This window comes from Myotis daubentonii, unplaced genomic scaffold, assembly GCF_963259705.1.
Source record: "Myotis daubentonii unplaced genomic scaffold, mMyoDau2.1 SCAFFOLD_92, whole genome shotgun sequence".
Classification (NCBI taxonomy): domain Eukaryota; kingdom Metazoa; phylum Chordata; class Mammalia; order Chiroptera; family Vespertilionidae; genus Myotis; species Myotis daubentonii.
In genome coordinates this window covers 82,434-104,211 of record NW_026775507.1, presented here as the reverse complement: position 1 = coordinate 104,211, position 21,778 = coordinate 82,434, and the positions used below count along the sequence as shown (strand labels likewise).

Below are 21,778 nucleotides of genomic sequence, written 5' to 3'. Positions count from 1 at the left end.
TCTCTCTCCCTTCCTCACTGAACTCAATAAAAATATATTTAAAAAGAAAACACAAACCACCTCAGAACGAAAGAACTCACACAGACTAAAAGTGAAGGGATAAAAAAAAATTCTTCAGGCAAATGGAAGTGAAAAGATAGCTGGGGTAGCAATACTTACATTTGACAAAATAGACCTCAAAGTGAAGGCTGTAATTAGAGATAATTAAGGCCACTTCATAATACTAAAGAGGGCAGCACAACAAGAAGATATAATTCTATAAACATATATGCACCCAATACAGGAGCATCCAAATACATAAAAAAACCTTCTGAAACATATCAAGGGGGAGATTGAGAGCAATACAATCATAGTAGGGCCCTTTAATACCCTATTGACATCACTGGATATTTTAGACAAAAGCTCAACAAGGAAACAGCAATCCTAAATGATTCACTAGATCAGATGGAGCTAATTGACATTTTCAGAACATTTCACCCCAAAGCAATGGAACATATATTCTTCTCAAGTGCATACAGGACATTCTCAAAGAGGGACAACATGTTAGGACACTGGCTAAGTCTTTACAAATTCAACAAGATTGAAATCATATCAAGCATCTTCTCAGATCACAATGGCATGAAATTAGAAATCAACTACTTTAAAAAACAATCAAATACATGGAGGCTAAATAGCATGCTATTAAACAATGATTGGGTTATCAAAGAGATCAAAGAAGAAATAAAAAGCATCCTGGAAACAAATGACAATGAAAACACAACAATCTAAAATCTATGGGACACAATGAAAGCAGTCCTGCGAGGGAAGTTCATAGCTCTACCAGCCTACCTCAGAAAACAAGAAAAACTGGTAAATTATCTAACCTTGCAACTTAAAGAATGAGAAAGGGAACAACAAGAAAAGCCCACAGTATCCAGAATGAAGAAAATAATTAAGATCAGAGCACAAATAAATGACATAGAGACCAAAAAAACAATACAAAAGATCAATGAAACCAAGAGCTGGTTCTTTGAAAAGATAAACAAGATTGATGAACCTCTTGCCAGGCTCACCAAGAAACAAAGAGAGAGGACCCAAATAAACAAAATCAGAAATGAAAGAGGTGAAGTAACAACTGACCCTACTGATATACAAAGGATTGTAAAAAATAAAAAATACTATGGACAACTCTACTCCAAAAAACTGGACAACCTTGATGAAATGGACACATTCCTAGAAAAATACAAGCTTCCAAAACTCAATCAGGAAGAATAAAAAAACCTGAATAGGCTGATAAGTACTGATAAAATTGAAGCCATAATCAAAAAGCTTCCAGCGAACAAAAGCCCTGGACCACATGGCTTCACAGTGGAATTTTACCGAACATTCAAAGATGAACTAAAGCAAATCCTTCTCATACTATTCCAAAAACTTCAATAGGTAGGCATACTTCCAAGCTCTTTTTATGAATACAGCATTACCCTAATCCCAAAACCAGATAAAGACACCACAAAGAAATAGAATTACAGGCCAATAGCCTTGATGAACATAGATGCAAAAAATCCTCAACAAAATTCTAGCAAATCAGATCCAGCATTACATTAGAAAGATTATACACCATGACCAAGTGGGATTTATTCCAGGGATGCAAGGCTGGTACAATATCCACAAATCAATAAATGTGATACATCACATAAACAAATTGAGAGACAAAAATCACATAATTGTGTCAATTGATGCAGAAAAGGCATTTGACAAAGTCCAGCACCCTTTTCTGATAGAAATGCTCAGCAAAGTGGGAATAGAAGCAACAGACCTCCACATAATAAAAGACTTATATGACAAACCTACAGCCAACATCATACTCAATGAGCAAAAACTAAAACCATTACCCTTAAGAACAGGAATAAGACAAGGATGCCCGCTTTCACCACTTCTGTTCAACATAGTACTAGAAGTACTAGCCATAGCTATCAGACAAGAAGAAGAAATAAAAGGCATCCACATTGGAAAAGAAGAAGTATAATTGTCATTATTTGCAGATGACATGATACTGTACATAGAAAACCCTAAAGACTGCATCAAAAAATTATTAGACTTAGTAAACGAATTTGGCAATATAGCAGGATACAAATTTAATGCCAAGAAATCTATGGCATTTTTATATACCAATGTGAACTTAAAGAAAGAGAAATTACAAAAACAATCCCATTTACCATTACACAAAAAAATCTAAGATACCTAGGAATAAACCCAACTAAGGAGGTAAAAGACCTGTACTGAGAAAACTACAAGATGTTGAAAAAAGACATAGAGGACGACATAAACAGATTGAAGAACATACCATGTTCATGGATTGGTAGAATCAACATCATTAAAATGTCTATAATACCCAAAGCAATCTATAGATTCAATGCACTCTCCATTAAAATACCAATGGCACTTTTCACAGATCTAGAAAGAACTCTCCAAAAATTCATCTGGAATAAAAACAAACCCCGAATTGCTGCAGCGATCCTGAGAAAGAAGAGCAAAGTAGGAGGGATCTCAATACCAGATATCAAGATGTATTACAAAGCCAGTGTTCTCAAAACTGCCTGGTACTGGCACAAGAACAGACATACAGACCAATGGAATAGAATAGAGAGCCCAGAAATCAACCCGAACCGATATGCTCAATTAATATTTGACAAAGGAGGCAAGAACATACAATGAAGTCAAGACAGTCTCTTCACTAAATGGTGCTGGGAAACTTGGTCAGACACATGCAAAAAAAATGAAACTAGACCACCAACTTACACCATACACAAAAATAAACTCAAAATGGATAAAGGACTTAAACATAAGATGGAAAACCATAAAAATATTAGAGGAATCCACAGGCAGCAAGATCTCAGATATATGCCGAAGCAATATCTTCACCTACACAGCTCCTAGGGCAATGGAAACTAAAAGGAAAATAAACAAATGGGACTACATCAAAATAAAAAGCTTCTGCACAGCAAAAGAAACCATCAACAAAACAACAAGAAAACCTGCTGCATGGGAGAGCATATTTGCCAACGATATCTTTGATAAGGGTTTAATCTCCAACATTTACAGGCAATTCATGCAAATTAACAAAAGGAAGACAAACTACCCATCAAAAAATGGGCAATGGATCTAAATCGATAGTTTTCGAAAGAAGACATAAGGAAGGCCAAGAGACATATGAAAACATGCTCAAGGTCACTAATCATCCGAGAAATGTAAATCAACAACAATGAGGTACCATCTTACACCTGTCAGAATGGCTACCATCAACAAATCAACAAATGCAAATGCTGGCAAGGATGCAGAGAAAAAGGAACCCTTGTGCACTGCTGGTGGGAATGCAGACTGCTGTAGCCACTGTGGAGAACAGTATGGAGTTTCCTCAAAAAACTAAAAATGGAACTTCATTTGACCCTGTGATCCCACTTCTAGGAATATATCCCAAGAAACCAGAAACACCAATCAGAAAGGATATATGCACCCCTATGTTCATAGCAGCACAGTTCACCATAGCTAAGATTTGGAATCAACCTAAGTGCCCATCAGCAGATGAGTGGATTAAAAAACTAGCATATCAACGCAATGGAATACTATACCGCAGTAAAAAGGAAGGAACTCCTACCATTTGCAACAGCATGGATGGAGCTGGAGAGCATTATGCTAAGTGAAATAAGTCAAGCAGAGAAAGATAAATATCACATGATCTCACTCATTTGTGGACTATGATGAACAACATATACCGATGAACAAAAACAGATCTAGAGACAGAGAAGCATCAATCAGATGCTCAAACCTTAGAGGGAAGGTACGGTGGGTGTGGGTATGGGGGAGAGATTAACCAACGGACTTGTATTCATGCATATAAGCATAAGCGATGGACGCAGACAACAGGGGCTGAGGGTGAGGGCAAGACTGGGAGGGTGAGGGGACAATGGGGGGGATAAAGACACATTTGTAATACCTTAATCAATAACAAATTAAAAAGAATAGTGTCTGATGCCAGCAGGTGACCTTGTTACTTTCCTGCTCACAAATGTCCTCAAAGTTCAAACCCCTTATCTGAGCTCTCAAAGCCTTGTGATAGGGATCCTGCCTCTGTGGTATTTACCAGCTTTTTACTTAACTTACCTTGTGGACCCGAAATGTAAAATGCTGCTGTAGTGCCATAAACATGCTGTGGCTTTTTCTTCTTTTTTTCTGAAAATATGTTGCAATTTCTGGTTAACTTTTACTCTGACTCTTTATTAATAAAAAGTATTAGTATTTTAATATTCAGAATATTGCTAACTGTTATTGAATTACCCCTATACTAACGTTGTGTCTATTTTGTTTATTTGTACCGTTGACACTATTACAGATGTCCCCTTTCCTCCCAGCTTTGCCACCTCCACTGCTCCCCCTGCCCTCTGGCCATCACCACACTGTTACACAGAAGTAAGTATCCGTTCAGGTCCTTTGTCCTTCTGTCTGTAGGTTATGCATACATGTTCTTTGGCTAATCCCTCACCTTCTTTCATCCAGCCTCCCCTGCCCCCACCCCTCTGACAACAGTCAGTCTGTCCCATGTATCCCTGCCTCTGGTTCCATTTTGATCATCAATTTATTTTGTTCATTAGATTCCACATATGAGCAAGATCATATGGCCTTTCTCCGACTGGCTTATTTCGCTAACACAATAATCTTCAAGTCCATCTATGCAAAAGGTAAGTGTTCCTTCTTTAATGGCCAAGTAGTATTCCACTGTAAAAATGTACTACAGCTTTTTTTTATCCACTTATCTACTGATGGGTACTTGAACTGTTTACAGATCTTGGCTATTGTAAATAATTTTGCTGTGAATATAGGGGTGCATATATTTTTTCAAATTTGTGTTTTGGAGTTTATCTTAATATATGGTTTATTTGACCACCGTGTAGGTCTGTTTCACAATTGCAGTCTTATAAAAATGAAAATAATATTTTTGCAGTCTGAGCAACTATTACAGCATCTTGGTTCTTTGGGGAAAAATGAGTAAATATTTGAATAATTTTTGCATGATCTGTATATGAAATAAACAGAAAACTGAGTACTTCTCCAGTCTTAAGCTCTGTTGCATAAGAATTCCTGTTAAAAAAAATCTAAAGGAATTCAGAAAATCCAAAGTAAATTTATGCTACATGTATCAGAAGGATTTTTATGTATAACTCATGTATTTAAAAAAATAAAAGTAAAATCGCTGTGTTAAAAGGGAATTCCATTTCTTAAGGAAATGCCATACTCTTTTCCACAGTGGCTGCACCAGTCTGGAATTCCCACCAACATTGCACTAGAGTTCCCCTTTCTTTGATTGGGAAAAAGAGACTTTTTAGGAGCTAGGAATCTGAATCTAGTCACTGCCCCTTTAATTATCTGGTCTTGCAAGACCTGTTTACCCAAAATACTCCTCCCATTATTGAGGGGCCATAATCCATCCCCAGAAGAAGTGCTGGCGCCAGACTAGGCCTTTGGTTGAGGTTTCAAAGCCCCAGCACATGGGGCTCTTTAAGAACTTGCATAGGGGGCCGGAAAACCTCATATTTGGGAGACAAAGGATTGGGAAAGATATAAAAAGGGAAAGCTTCCTCCATGTTGTTGCTCAGAATTTGAGAGGGATATTCTGCTCTGAGCCCGCCAGCGTAATAAATCTGTACAACTCCATTTCTCTAAGCATTGCTTAGTTTTTCTCTGGTCTTCCGTAACAGCTTCACATCTTCACCAGCACTTGTCTGTTGATTTATTGGTGGTTGCCATTCTGGCAGGTGTGAGGTGATATCTCATTGTAGTTTTAATTTGCATCTCTCTGATGATTAGTGTTGTTGAGCGTTTTTCATATGTCTATTGATCATGCATATGTCCTCTTTGGGGGAGTGTCTATTCAGGTTCTGTGCCCATTTTTAAAAATAGTTTTTATTGGTTTCAGAGAGAGAAAGAGGAAGGAAAAGAGAAACAGAAACATCAATAATTAGAGGGAATCATTGGTCAGCTGCCTCCTGGACACCCCTCCTGAGGACTGAACCCAAAACTCAGGCATATACTCTGACTGGGATTTGAGCCATGACCTCCTGGTTCATGGGTCAAAGCTCAAGCACTGAGCAACAACAGCCAGGCCTTTGCCCATGTTTTTAATTTGGATTGTTTATCTTTATATATCTTTTGGAAAATAACCCTTTATCAGATGTATCACTAGCAAATATGTTCACTTATAGTGTGGGTTCAGTTTTCATTTTGTTGATGATGTTCAGAAGCCTTTTAGTTTGCTATAGTCCCATTTCTTTACCTTTTTCCTTTGTTTCTCTTGTCCTAGGAGATATATTGGCAAAAATATTGCTATGAGAGATGTCTGAGGTTTGGTAGATGGAGAGGAATGGAAATAAGGCCAAAGACCCAGAACTTACTTTTTTGAAAGTGTCATAGCAGTCATGGACAAGCAAATGACACTGAGAAGAGAAGGCTTTAGGGAATAAGAAGGTCTTTCTGTTCTCTGAGATTTGCCTTATCTGCTGGGAGATCTGCATTGAGGAGGATTGAGAAAAATGGGGTCTGGGGAAGTCCTCAGAGGTACTTCAAAGATTTCTTATTGAACACTGATCCCTGGACTCTCTGTGTCATATCTTAGCATCTGAGACATCACTCCTGGCCACCATGAGCACAAAGCAGATAAAGAGGGGTGTAATCATCCATGTGAAGTGGACTGAGTTGACGAATATCATTCAAAGAAAGAGCAATTATTGTGAGTTTGTTTGGCAGGGCCACCAGGTAGGATTGTGTAGGTATTCCTCTTTCTCTAAAAAATCAATGGGATAAAATATCTTCGGGTGAGGATTAACAAAAACAAACAAACAAATAAACAAAAAATAGAAAAGTGACCCAGATTAAGGCAAAGAAGGTGAAAGAAGGAGATTGTGTCTAATCAAAGCTCAAAGTTTATAGATACTTCAGGGGGGACATTTCATTCCAGTATGAAATGAAACCCAGAAGTATAAATGTTCTCTCTTAGCTGCAACCAGCACAGCTAGAGAGCAGATGAGTCCTGAGTAGGGGCCAGGGGGGATTGAGAAAAAGAAAGAGAGACTCAGATACAGTAGGGAATGCTGGGACCAGGTGGGACACTGCCCTCTGATGGAGAGACAGTGACCCAGAGCTAGTGCAGCACCTTTATTATATACAGCGTGATACCAGGAAGTTTTACTAGAGTTTAAGACAAAGGAAATTATGTGAAATCATGCTTAAAGATCAAGCTGCAATTCTTCCTTCTTGTGTCTTCTCAGAACTACAGGCCTGAATGGACCCTGATAATTGCATCTGCACCTGGGGCCTGGCTGCACTTAGATAATTACACCCACCCCCTGGCTCCTGAGCTAAAGATCAGGACTGAGGAATCCCTGCCTTTGGCCAGGTATGTCTCCAGGACATGGCTTTGCCCATGCTGCTGGACTCAGCCGTCCAGCCGAGCACCCTTGGCTCAGTTGCCCCCCCCCCCACCCACCCAGGCTCTCTCTACACAGAAGGCCTGAAGAGCGCCATTAGCAATGTGTTTCCACCACAAGACTTCTGGGTGTTAGGTTGGAGGAAGGCGAAGGAAAGAAACATTCCAGTTAGTAAGGGTGGAGTTGAAGAAGACGCTGTGGCAATGGTCATGGTGAGAGATGACAGGCTTGATGCCTGAGGTAGTCCTTGTGGACAAAGAGACTATTTCCAGAAGACTTTCCTTTGTTTTGATGTACCAGGCTCTGTTTAATTTTTTTTATCTTTGTTGTTGGAAGTATTATAGATGCTCCCTTTTTCCCCTAATTGACTCCCCTCCTCCCCACTTTCTTAAACCTGCCCTGGTATGTTTTTAGGAACAGTGTCTTCTGAGTAGTCTGTCTGCTAAGTGGTCCTCTGGACTTGCTGAGAAGTTGATGAACAATCAGAGCCCTGGAGTTGTTGTTCTGATACCTTGGCAAGAACTCAAAGAAGCTGAGAATAGAGGGTGGACTCAATCTCTACAGAGAAAAAAGTCCTAGAGAGAAGGGTAGATATGAGCCTGACTGGTTGTCTTACGTGACATGAAGGTGCAGCTGCTATACATCCCCTATTGCTGCCTCTGAAAATGTGGATTGCATTTATTCTGTGTCTGTTTCAGCATGTAGGTTTGACATGTATGAGGTATTTTGCCCCATGAGTGCACATATTGAAAAGAACTGCACCTGAGAAGTTATACTCAGTTCACTTCCTAAGCCTCCGGTCCTGGTTTAAATGGAGAAATCCTGAACTTCTCTCTTGAGCTTGTTGCTGTTATTGTATTACACTTGGAATTCCTTGGAGAGTGGTCAGAGTTCGGGGTGTGTGGGAAGTGTGAATGTCTCTGGAGCCTGATGGTGGAACAGTACTAGTCTAGGATGACTGGTCATGGACCACAAGTCAACATACCCTTGCCCTGGTGTAGTCTTCTCCACATGACTGTGGCCATCTCTCTGACTCACCTTTGAACAATAAGATGTGACGAGAATGACACTGCATGACTTCTAGAGCTGGGTCCCATTACATCTTGCACCTTCTGCTTTAGCTTTTTCAAGGGTTTTCTGTGGCAGATGCCGGTCACCATTCATTAAATCCCAACCCCCTGAGACCTCTGTGATTTGAAGAGGTCTAAGACAACCATGAAGGTCATGTGAAGAGAGAAATAACCAGCCAGCCCCAGCTGTGTCAGCCAGCCCAAGTGAAGTGTCAGACATGAGGAAAGCATCCATCAGAAAACTTCCCTTCCCACCGCACTTTGATTAAGGCCACATGATACACTACCCATATGAGTGCAGTAACCCTGCCAATCTGAGAGAGATAATCATAAATTATTGTTTTAAACCAATATGTTTTGGGGAGGTTTGTTATTCTGTAATGATTAAGCGGGACAACATCAAAACCAGAGTCTGGTCACTGCATCCTGGTGTTTAAATTGTTCTTGTTTTAATAAAAAGTTTTATCCTCCCTGGTCTAAAATGGTGACAATTCATTATCAAACTTGCCACAGGCTTCTGCCCACATAAATTGGAAAAGTATTGCAATTGTTTGAATAATAGAAAAATCTTTGAGGCAGATCTTTTTGGTTCTTCAAATAGTCCTTGGATTACAATTTTTTAAGTTCACTCTGGCCGGGTGGCTCAGTTGCTTGGAACATCATCCTGTACACCAACAGGTTGCGGGTTTGGCTCCCAGTCAGGGCACATATGGAAGGCAACCAATTGACATTTCTCCCTCTCATTGATGTTTCTCTCTCTCAAATCCATAAAAATACATCCTTAGGTGAGGATTAAAAAAGTTTAAGTGCTGGCCTTGTCATTTTCTTCATTTTCCCCAGTGCATCTTACACACAACCAGGCACAGCGTCAATATATATTAAACATTCTTAGCATAAAGGAAGAACTAAGACCTTTTCACCCAATTTGCCTCGAAGTACAAAGTTTCTTCCCAAACCACTTATTATAGCACTATGTGTGCAGACAGATGCCTAAAGTCTTAGTTTAGATATCTGAAATGGGGGAAGGATTTTGCTTCAGAGTTTCTAACATATCCCAAGCACTACATCATAAGAATATGGTTCTAATGTCTTCTCAGATTCTCAGATATTTCATGAGCCTGTCACTCACTCCTTATATCAGAGAAATGTTTATCTACTTTGATACCCTGATCTCTCCCACAATATTCTTACACCCCTCTTGGTGATAACCACACACTCTTTTTTCCTCTCTCTTTTCCCCTCTAAAGCAAGAAGCAAATCTTGTTGTGTTTTCAGGAGTTTTAATGATCAAGTGTGGGGAAAGGGTGAGAACCCATGTTGTTAGTGAGCTCTGGGAACCACAGAGTCACTTAGGTGGAGGGATCTCCTTGACAATGGGGAGTCTGGTCACATCCTTTTCTATTTGGGAACCACTGAAGTCAGAGAGACATCTCTCCACACCAGGATCATCTTCACAGTTTTTGGGTCAAGTCGATGGGGAAAAGTGTGACTTGGGGTACCATTAACTGTTACCTGGAAGAGAATATGTGTCAGAAATACAGCATGCCACCAAACAACCTTACCGTCTTCCTTTCCTTTCTCACCCTATACACACACCATCCACCAGAAACTCCTACTCACTCTCTAAAACCCAACAGACATGCTTCCTCTATAGCCTTCCTTTTGTGACGAATTCAGACAGCTTTCACCCTATTTTCTGTTTCTCATTCTTCCACTGAGGTGTTAGCACTCTATGTTGCACTGTCTATGTTTGCCTGGGCTTCCTTCGGGCCAGGAACTGTTTCATGAATCATGAGTCTGGGTCTCGCACAGAGTATCATAGGCTAATTGGTCATTAAGTGTTTATTGAGTGCATTCGTTTTATTATTTTTTTCCAGAAATTACAGTTTTATTATAAAACTAGTGGCCTGGTGCACAAAATTTGTGCATGTGGTGGAGGGAGGGGTGTCCTTCAGCCTGGCCTGCACCCTCTCCAATCTGGGACCACTGGCTCCTATCCGCTCACCTGCCAGCCTGTCTGATTGCTCCTAACCACTCTGCCTTCCAGCCTGTCTGACTGCCCGTAACCACTCTGCCTGCCAGCCTGATTGCTCCCAACTGACAACCACCACCCCCGCCAGCCTGATCGCCCGCAACTGCCCTCCCCTGCTGGCCCGGTCACCCCTAACTGCCCTCCCTTGCCGGCCTGGCTGCCCCTAACTGCCCTCCTCGCTGGCCTGGTTGCATCTAACTGCCCTCCCCTGCTGGCCCAGTCATCCCTAACTGCCCTCTTCTGCTGGCCCGGTCACCCCTAACTTCCCTACCTGCTGGCCTGGTCACCCCTAACTGCCCTCCCTTGCCAGCCTGGTTGCCCCTAACTGCCCTCCCTTGCCAGCCTGGTCGCCCTTAACTGCCCTCCCCTGCCAGTCTAGTTGCTCTAACTGCCCTCCCCTATAGGTCTGGTCACCCCTAACTGTCCCCCCCTGCAGGCCTGGTTGCCCCCAACTGCCCTCCCCTGCTGGCCTGGTCACCCCCAACTGCCCTCTCCTGCAGGCCTGGTCGCCCCGAACTGGGAGACGGAAGAACTGCTCCAAAGACATGTAAACAGGTCCAATCTTTATCATAAACATGCAGTGGAAATGACAACTCCAACTCGTCCTCAGACACAGAGCACTCTGGGGCAGGTAGATGGGTGGGTGTGGCCAAAGCCAGCATCCTCACTGGTCAGCTGACCTGGAGGGTGATGAGTGGGCCCAGATGTCCCTGGCATGGGGTTGGTGGGGGCAACAGACGATGGGAGTGCATGCGTTTTAGCTCTGCTAAACTTTACTGCCATTTACTCCTGTTGACTCACTAGCTCAGATTTGGGGTGGTAAAGGTAAAGAATAAAAGTGTTTTTTTTGCTATTTTTTTCCTACTTTTATAGAGCGAGGGTGGAAGAGAGGGGGTAGTGGAGAGAGAAGAGAGCGAGAGAGAGAGAAAGAGAGAGAGAGAGAGAGAGAGAGAGAGAGAGAGAGAGAGAGAGATGTGAGGCTCAATTGGTTGTCTCCTGTATGTGCCTTAATGGGGTCGGGGGTTGAACCTGCAACCCAGATACATACCCTTGATGGAGAATCAAACCTGAGACCCTCCAGTGTGCAGACCAATGCTCTAACTACTGAGACAAAACTAGAATGTTCTTAAAGAGGAGGAACAGTACATAGGATTAAAATTAGAATATCTTTATTCACCTTATAAACAAACTAGAGGCCCGGTGCACAAAAATTTGTGCACTCGGGGGGAAGAGCATTCCCTCAGCCTGGCCTGTGCCCTCTCGCAGTCTGGGACCCTTCAGGAGATAACGACCTGCTGGCTTAGGCCTGCTCCCGGGTGGCAGAGGACAGGCCCAATCCCTAGGTGCAGCCCCTGGTCGGGCTCAGAGTAGGCCTGATTGGGGAGTTGAGGTGCCACCCCCACTCATGCACAGAGCAGGGCGGATCGGGAGGTTGCGATGCCACCCTGTCACGATCAGTGTAGGGCTGATTGGGGGGTTGGGGCACCACCCCCTGTAACTCTCAAGGCAGGGTCGATGGGGAGGTTGCAGCGCCAGCCCCTGTCACGCACAGAGCAGGGCCAATCTGGGGGTTGGGGCGCTGCCCCCTGTCACGCACAGAGCAGGGCCCATCAGGGGGGTTGGGGCTCCTTACCCTGTCACGCACAGAGCAGGGCCCATCAGGGGGTTGGGGAGCTCTCCCCTGTCACGCACAGAGCTGGGCCCATCAGGGGGTTGGGGAGCTCCCCCCTGTCATGCACAGAGCAGAGCCCATCAGGGGGTTGAGGAGCTCCCCCCTGTCACTCACAGAGTAGGGCCGATAGGGGAGTTGGGGCACCGCCCCGTGTCACACACAGAGCAGGGCCTGTGGGGGGAGCGGGGGTTGGGGCACCACCCTCTATTACCCACAGAGCAGGGCCGATCAGGGGGTTGGAGCACCGCCACTCTCACACTCAGGGCAGGGCCGATGGGGAGGTTATGGCTCTACCCCATCACACACAGAGCAGGGCCCGTGGGGGTGGGGGTGGGGCGCCGCACCCTGTCACACACAGAGCAGGGCCAATCAGGGGGTTGGGGCGCTGCACCCTGTCACACACAGAGCCGCAGGGTGATCAGGGGGTTGGGGAGCTCCCCCATATCAGGCACAGAGCAGGGCTGATCAGGAGGTTGAGGGGCCTTCCCCTGTCATGAACAGAGCAGGGCCGATAGGGAGGTTGTGGCCCTGCCCCTGTCACACACAGAGCCGCAGGGCCATCAGGGAATTTGGGCGCTGCCCCCTGTCACGCTGATCCCGGTGCCGGGAGGCCTCACGGCTCCGCTGATCCCAGTGCTGGGAGGCATATTACCCTTTTACTATACAGGATAGAGGCCTGATGCATGGGTGGGGCTGGCTGCTTTGCCCTGAAGGGTGTCCTGGATCAGGGTGGGGGTCCCCACTGGGGTGCCTGGCCAGCCTGGGTGAGGGGATGATGGCTGTTTGCAGCTGGTCACACACCCTTCAGGGTGGGGGTCCCCACTGGGGTGCCTGGCCAGTCTGGGTGAGGGGCTGAGGGCTGTTTTCAGGCCGACTGAAGCTCCCAACTGCTCCTTTCTTTCTTTTTTTTTTTTTTAAATTCTGGGCCAGCTTTAGCTCTGGCTCCAGCTCTGAGGCTTCTGCTGCTGAAAGAAGGTACCTGGTTTGTTTTGGTTCTATAATCAAAACAATGTATAACTCCAGCTCTGAGATCCCAGGCTCGCTGAAAGCAGGTTTCTGGGGTTTTGTTTAGCTTCTATATTTGTTACAATGTTTCTTAAACTGCAAGCTCAGAGGCCGGCAGCGGCAGACGGGGAACGTTGGAGTCCTCCGTCACTGAAGCAAGCAAGCCTCATGTTAGTTTCAAGCTGCCTAGCTGCCGGCGCCATCTTGGCTGGCAGTTAATTTGCATATCGCCCTGATTAGCCAATGGGAAGGGTAGCAGTCGTACGCTAATTACCATGTTTCTCTTTTATTAGATAGGATGGAACAATGCTTCACTTTAAACATAGAATGTAAAATCTTTTTGCTTCTCCAATGATAGAAGGTTTAAACATACACTTTATGGGTGTGTCTATGGAGAAAAAGTGAACTTTTTAGGTGTTAATTTTTCAAATTTAAAATGCACACACTTTTTGAACCAGTTAGTCAATTCCTCTGAGGTTATCCTTCCTTATAAGAATAGGGAGGTTTATAATGACAAAAATGTGATATAGAATGAAGCATCATTCATGAGAGCAAAATATGGAAACCACTTTAATGTGTATGAATAAGGGTCAAGTTAAATTATTCTGAAAATGCTTCTATTGGAATATTATGCAAACATTAAAGGATGTGGGGGCATCACAAATAGCATGATGTCAGTTTCTCTAACACACATTCTTTGACAACAAGTAAAATCTAGTCATCAATGTGTGATTTCTAGAGTAACTTATAACATCTTTGTTTAAAAATAAAAGCAGAGATAAATAGATAGATAGATAGATAGATAGATAGATAGATAGACTTGAACAAGCACATAGTATGTCTGGAAGGAGCATAAAGGAATTAGGAATTGTTGCTCTGGAGAGAGGGACTGGGTTTGGGAATGTAGGAAAGACTTAGTTTTAGACTGATTATAATTAGTTATATGCATATTTTAACAGTCTCCTACATGAAAACTGAAGGAATGGCAGCATAGGTAGAAATGATGGCTGTGAGTGAGACAGGAACTTCTCCACCCTGGAGAATAAGGCATGTGTGCTGATCTTGACCTGCTTAGATTTGGAAAAGGACCTGAGCATGGCAGTACAAGCAGAGGGTGCTGTGTGATGTGAGGGGCAGGAGATGAACCACAAGTGACTCTGGGGGCCTGGCCAGGGAGAGCTGTGTGCTCCTGTGGGAGCCTTGGGAGCCCATGTAGTGGATGTTCCTGGGCACACTCACCCGGTATTGGTCTGATAGCACAGAGATGCCCACTTGAAAGGGTTGGCCGTCCTTAAAGGGCATATCAGTGGATTTCACTTCTTCACCCCAGGTCCCACCGTGACGGCTGTTCATCACCACCTCTTTGCCGAAGTACACGCGGAAATGGAAGGCAATGTCTGAGTCCACTTCAGTTCCAGTGAAGAAATCCACCTGCATTTCTGGGAACATACTGAAGGCAAAGCACACAGCCTGTTGAGGAGGACTCTTCCTCTTGGGGGCCCATATTCGACACAAACGTACACACCCTCCCAACTCCTCCTGGGGGAAGGAAGGCCTTCCTGGGTGACACTGCAGCATGTGTCCCTGTGGGGCTGCTTCAGCTTGTCCGGCCCAGGCTGGGGAGATGCCTCATCTCTTAGCCCAGGACTCACACTGAGCAGCAGCCACTGGCCTGGGGCTACTTTTCATGCCCTGGAAACACTGTGTCCCTTTATAATAAACCTCAGCTCCAATGCCTGAGTGACCCCAGCCCCGAGACTGCAACACTTACCCACAGACATGCACCTGTAGGTTTAATGCCTGACACCATATGGGTCTTCAGGAACTGAAATTGCACTGTGCTACCATTATGTTAATTACAAATTTTAACCTCAGTCATGCATGAACTGACCCCCAAAGCTCCAATAATCTCACTTCTCCTCCCCATGGGCTATAGATACTCACCTGAAAGGCAGGACAGGTTTCCCTTTGATTGTTACTGAAGAATCATCAGTAAAGAATACATCTTTTTTATATGGGACCTGCCATGGGAGACGAGAGGGGTTGAGAAGGGCAAGGCCAGGTATGGTCGCCCATCCTATAACACTTCCCAGTGGCAAAGCAGGTTATACATCAAAGGACATACTCTGGGGACCCTCTTCTTCCCACCTCACCATAGGCAGGTCCCCGTGTCTTTGAAGAAATGATAAGGTTGAAGTTAACAGGAAGAGTTCTAAAGCCAGGTGTCCTGGATTCTAATACAGATTCTGCCTCTTACTACCAATGAGAATTGAGTTCCATTACTTGAATGCTACCTGCCTCCATTTTCTCAGGACAAGAAGGATTATAAAAATTCCTATTTCCTAGGATGTTCTCAGGAATATCTGAGCTAATAGATATAAAACCTTTGGCATGTTCACTGGCAGGTATAGGGTCTATATAGGGGTGACTTAGTGGAAGGTCAGGGCCCTTTCTGGGATACAACCCTCCCACCAGTTTTTATCTGAAACTGTGAAGATATGGCTTTAGGATGCAAAAGTATAAAATATAAAAATCCACTGCTATATAAGATAGTTGTTTAAAGGGCGAGGGAAATAATGGAAAAGGAGACTCCTGTGTGTGGCATGTATATGCATCAGAATTTTCAAGGGCAATGGTGTCCTTTCAGGAATGTGTACACGTTGCTGAGGACAGTCAGTGCCTGCACACAGGGTGGGAGACAGGAAAGTAATTAGACAGAATCTACAGGCTGTTCCCTGATATCGACTGTAAGCTTTGTCTGGACTGAGGCTGGTTTTGTTCCTTCCATCTTCAGGTGATCCATTCTCTGAAACCAATTCTCCCAACCACCTTCCCCAGGGAGCCAGGATCTGCTTAACCTTTGTTGTTGTTGTTGTTGTTAGGAGAAAGGAAGGACTGGCTGGGGGAGGAGACCTGAGGCAGGAGCAGGGGTCACTGTGTGCTGATTCAGACAGGAGCTCCTGTGCCCCACAGTCAGAGGTCACCTTCCCCCAGCCTTCTTGAGAAGAGGCATCTGAGGACTGGCTCATTCTGCTCTCATTAATGCTTGGGGAGGAGTCCTGGGAAACCCACTCTCCCAAGACCTCCAGTTCTGCCCAACAGCAGCCACAATGATACACATGGAAAGAACCACAGACACTTAAACAGTCAGTACCATGTACGGGAGAACCCTCAGAAGCAGACACAGCTGCATACATATTCATAGTTCATCAGGCAGTCATAGATCATCATACACACACAGTTACACAAGGACATGGAACTCACCGTCTTACACATACCTCCCAACACTACTATTCATGATGACACGCACAGCTGTTCAACCACTGCCCCAGCTGCACTCACACACACATACTCAGAGGCATGAAGACAAATGTGCAATCTCACCCCTTTCACCCATGCACATACTCCCTCATCCCAGTCAGCTGTTCACTTCCCACACAAAGTCACAGTGTCTCAATAGAGTTCACCCTCAGTCAGATACCACCAAATGCTGACAGTAGATATCCTGCCCCATCCTCTCTCTTCCACACATTACAACCCCCAGTAAAACATTCCCAATATTTTCATCTCAGAGAATCTCAGACTCTTTCCTCCTTCCCTTACGGGACCGGGGATCATTGAAGGCTGTGCCTTTTCAACTCACCGGTAGCGTTTCCATTGTTGTGCCTTCTGCTGGGAAGCTCTTCCAGATTGTGTCTGGTTGTGTGTGTGATCTCTGCAAGTGGCAGGTTATAAATGATTTCTGGAAGCCCCGCCCTCTGGCTTCCTTCCAGTTTCTAAGTCTCTTCTAGAAAAATTCCCAGCAGGTGAGAAGGTGTGGGGTATCATAAATAGAATCAATCAAAACTTGTCCTTGAAAAGGATGTGTTGTGATGCAATAGAAACTTTGGTGAGGAAATTGTGGGTGAGGAAGCATTAGCAGGAAAAATGCATGAATAAGGGTGATGGAATGAGTGGTGAGTGGGTCTATAATCCAGACTACGTGCCTCTCACCAAGTATTTATCCCTCAGAGCAGATCCCACCCAAAAAGTACACATTTTTCTGACTTGATCAATGGCAAAGAATTGATGGACCTGGAGGTGAGGACTCCCTTCCAGAGGTCCTGGGAGATCATAGAAATTGATCCTCAGCAGCCCCGGAGATAGAGAGAAAGTCTTTGTGTCATTTCCTTTCCACAGTAGGTCCCTTGGCTCTGCTAATGCCAACAGTGTTTTAGCCTTTTTCTTTCACCCTCTTGGTCAACTTTGGACATACAAAAATCAAGATTGGACATTTGAGATGAAAAATTCTTTGTAATAATAACACTTGAATAAGTATGATTTAATCATGATGACCTATTCAGTAAATTATAGCACACCCAATTAATGATACATTTCAGAGTCATTTGATAAAGTTAAATAAAACAATAAAAAACATGTTAAATCAGAAAGTTTTTCAACATTAAGATTTCCAAGTGGAATGTAATGAACAAAGTAAACTGATGAACAAAATAGAAACAGAGGCATGGACACACGGAACAGACTAACACTTACCGGAAGGAGTAGATGAAAGAAGTTGAAGGGATTAACCAAAGAACATATATGCATAACCCATAGACACAGACAACAGTGTGGTGATGGTGAGTGGAATGGGGGACCAGGGGTTGGTTTCAGGTGGGCAAGGGGGTGGCATATGGGGACACCTGTGTCAACATATGTTAACAATAAAAGTATTGTTAAGTTAAAAAAAATTTTAAATTGATTTTTACAGAGAGGAATGGAGGGGGATAGAGATCTAGAAACATTTATGAGAGAGAAACATCAATCAGCTGCCTCTTGCACACCCCCTGCTGGGGATGTGCCCGCAACCAAGGTATATGCCCTTGACTGGAATCGAACCTGGGACCCTTCAGTCCACAGACCAACGCTCTATCCACTGAGCCAAACTGGTCAGGGCTAAAAAAATTTTTAATTAAAAGATTGCTTCTTGCCACTGGGAACTCATGGAATACTGCCACCATGGGAACAAGCCCAAGCGAGCCTGCTGGAGAGGCCAGGTGGAGAACTAAGGCTCCTTGATGAACTGTCAGACATGTGAGTGAGGCCATCAGGGACTGTCCAACCCTAAATAAGTCACCAGCTTACTGTACCGCATGAGAGAGCAGACAAAACCTGTAGAAGAACCGTTGAGCTGATCCCAGCCCAAAATGTCAATCAACAAAATTATAATCTCAAAGAGTCATCATTGTTTCTAGCAACAATGCAACAGCAACAGATAAGTAATTCGGAAATATTTACAGATGAATTTACTGATGTTTAGGGATTTGCTTCAAAAGAAGCCAGGGGTGCTCTAGCCCAGTGGCTCAGTTGGTAAAAGTATTGTCTTATCCACTGAAAAGAAAAAAACAGTTGCAGATTTGTTTGATTCCCAGTCTGAGTACATACCTGGGGTTTGGGTTTGGTTAACGTTCGTGGTGCATAGGAGAAGCAAACAATCTCTCTCTCTTTCTCTGTCCCTTCCACCCTCTCTAAAATGCATATTGTTATTGATCACCATTAGGGGTGCATATGAGAAGCAACCAATCTCTCTTTCTCTCTCTCCCTTCATCTTCCTTCCCCTCTCTCTAAAAAAACCAATATCCGTGGGTGAGGATGAAAAAAAAGAAGCCAGGGGTGAGGTGAGTAGAGGCATGGATGAACAAGATGGGTGATATGATGATAGCTGTTAAAGCTGATGAGTACATGAGGGCTTACTGTACTATTGTCTGTACATTTGCTTATGTTTGAAATGGAAATTTCCCATAATAAATAATTAAAGGGAAAGAAGGGAAGGAAAGTAGATAGGGGAAAAGGAAGAGAAGAAGGAAAATAGTACTTCTATTAACGAAAGACAGTGAGTTCTGCAATGTAGCACAGCCAAGTCATAGACAAATTCATTACTGAACAGACTCCTGACTCCTCGGCCAGGCCTTTTCCATCCCCCAACATGGTCAGAGGCAGGAAAGTCCCACAGGAGAAGCAGTTCAGGTAGGAATATTTTCTTTTATTTCTTTAGAAAATCCTCATAGCAGGTAGGTCTAAGTCACTAGTAATGGTGGGACATTTGATGAAAAATGATCTTTATTTGTTGGGATGTATTGTTGATGCAGTTTGGGAGAAGAAACATTTGTCAGAATGAGACAGAACAGTAAGAAGTTAGGAAAATTCTTTGGCAAGTGGAATGGGGAAACCGAGACAGACAGATGAACAAACTAGCCAAGCAATTTACAGCCGGTTGCAGAAGGTCGCCTCCCTAACGATGACATCTAAGCCTCTGTTGTATTTGAGCTCCAGGCTCAGAAAAGCAGCAAAACCTTGTGGGCCAATCAAGGACCAGCTGCAATAACTTGGGCCAACCAATCAGTGGAGACCATGACCCTGAAATGAAACACATGGAAAACTAAAGAACATTCTATTGAGATCACCCCTAAGACCTCCCCTAAACCCTCAGCCTTTAAAAACCCTCAAAACAAAGGATCCAGCATGAGCCCTCTCCTTTCTGGTAGCAAATCTATGACTTCCCCTCTCCTCTCTCCTTCCCCCAGAGTGTGCATCACTTAAATTCTAAGGGACCCTCTAAACCTGTCTCCAGCCCCACCTTTCTCTGATTTTCCAGGGAGGGAACAGCACCCCCACCTTGGCCCAGTTCTTCCTGATAACGTTTCTAGTGACCCCAGCAACCGGGCGTTGGCTCTCCTGTTGCTTCATCTCTCCTAAGCCCTTCCTTTATGCCACTAACCAAAACTTTAACAAACAGTCTCCCAGTCACCTTGTGTTGTGAAATCTTTCCTGCATGCAATCAAGGGCCCACCCATTACCTGTGGGCCCTAGGTTTATCCACTCCAGGCCTGGCCACCGCCCGGTGACAAAAGCGTCAACTTGAGACTGGAAAGCCTGTGGAAGCAAGTTCTCCCCTTGAGCTTGGATTGTTTTCAGATCCAGCACAGCCACAGGAACTGGCTGCTAGTACTCGTCCAACTTGCTATTTTCCAACATGTTCCTTGCATCAGACTCCCTGTTGGGCCGTGATGTGATGGGACCCATGTTTCTGAGCCCTTTGACCTGCCCACACCTGCAATCACCCACCTTTGATCACACAAATTCTTCCTCTGAAGCCTAATTTCTCTCCTGGAAAGTGAAGTACAGGTACATAGTGAATGCAGGAACATATGAAGATTTTAATCAGATTTGGTCCAAATGACCAAAAGCACATGGGAATATGAGAATATTATACTTTCCACTTATGTGGTGAGAAGGATTCATTACCAATGTTGAAAAGTCAGTCTCCAAATATTAAAAACCTTCAGACTTAAATCTGCAAATAATAAGGAAAACCTTTCATTGCTTGCCTCAGTCACCTTCCACCCTGAGGTGTGGCGGGGTGAGGTAGTGGACTCAGGCTTAGGAGTCTAGAGGGGCAAGAGAGGCACTGTTGTGGAGTGAAACAATTCACCAAATGGCCCAGGGCTGACGGAAAAACCTATTAAAGTGTTGAATGTGAAGAGGAATTTGAAACACTTGTTTCAGGAATTACCAACTAATGCATATTTCATATCCCATTAATCAGGCATGCACAAAGACTCATGCCTGCTTACATTCAATGTGCTCAAAGCAGCCTGGAGCAGGAACTCCAGACAAAAAAGTGTGGGTCCTGAATTGTAAGAGGTGATTGGGTCCTTACTAAATTACTTAAATTCATTGGCATCATCAGACATGTCCCACAACTATCACTAAAGCCTCCCTTTTTCCTTCTCAAAAGGACATTTACAACACACACACACACACACACACACACACACACATCACTTATGCCATGAACTATGGATCACGGCCTCATCCGCCAGGTGTCAATCCCAAAAGCACTTCCTTGGGGCACTCACTCACTCACTCCTGAGATTATGTCAAGTCTCTTGTTACCAACTCTCTTTGGGTCCGTTTACTTGCACTTTAAAAAAAGAGTTCAGTGCTTATCCCTTTAATGTTTGTCCCCTGCTCTAGACTAAACTGTTTGCCTGGTTGGCAGCTATGCACTCTGCGTCCAGCACAGGGCCCTGCCAGAGCAGATGCTCTCTGTTTATTGACAGCAGCAGCAGCTGTATCCTGAAAGGAGGTGGAGGTGACCAGGATCCAATTGATGATGAAAGGTCAGGAAGACCAAATTCCAGGAGTAAATCTGATACAAGTGTGCAAGTTCGTCACACTGGCAACTTCCGAACATTGCTGAAATGTAACTCAGGGCTTGGGGACCATTCTGGGGAGGAGCCAGACAAGGCCCACGCTCTGCAGGTGCCCTCCTGGTTGAGAAACCTGCCACTCCTGGGACTCTCTTCCAGGGATTCTCTAGCCCAGTGGCTCAGTTGGTCAAAGCATTCACCTATATACTGAATAGAAAAAAAAAGTTGCAGATTTGTTTTGATTTCCAGTCTGAGTACATACCTGGGGTTTGGATTTGGTTAACGTTCATGGTGCATAGGAGAAGCAAACAATCTCTCTCTCTTTCTCTGTCCCTTCCGCTCTTTCTAAT

The 21,778-nt window shown here is 44.1% G+C and overlaps 1 protein-coding gene across 1 annotated transcript; it reads right to left on the bottom strand.

Annotated features, from left to right (window-relative positions):
* Positions 1-9,787: 9,787 nt before the first annotated feature.
* LOC132225759 (galectin-10-like) lies at positions 9,788-17,012 on the bottom strand. The gene is made up of 4 exons (XM_059680735.1): positions 16,880-17,012; positions 15,181-15,257; positions 14,476-14,686; positions 9,788-10,039 (listed from the first exon to the last, which is right to left on the bottom strand). The coding sequence occupies exons 1-4, from the start codon at positions 16,892-16,894 to the stop codon at positions 9,926-9,928; spliced, it is 417 nt and encodes a 138-aa protein (XP_059536718.1). The 5' UTR covers positions 16,895-17,012; the 3' UTR covers positions 9,788-9,925.
* Between the last annotated feature and the right edge of the window lie 4,766 nt (positions 17,013-21,778).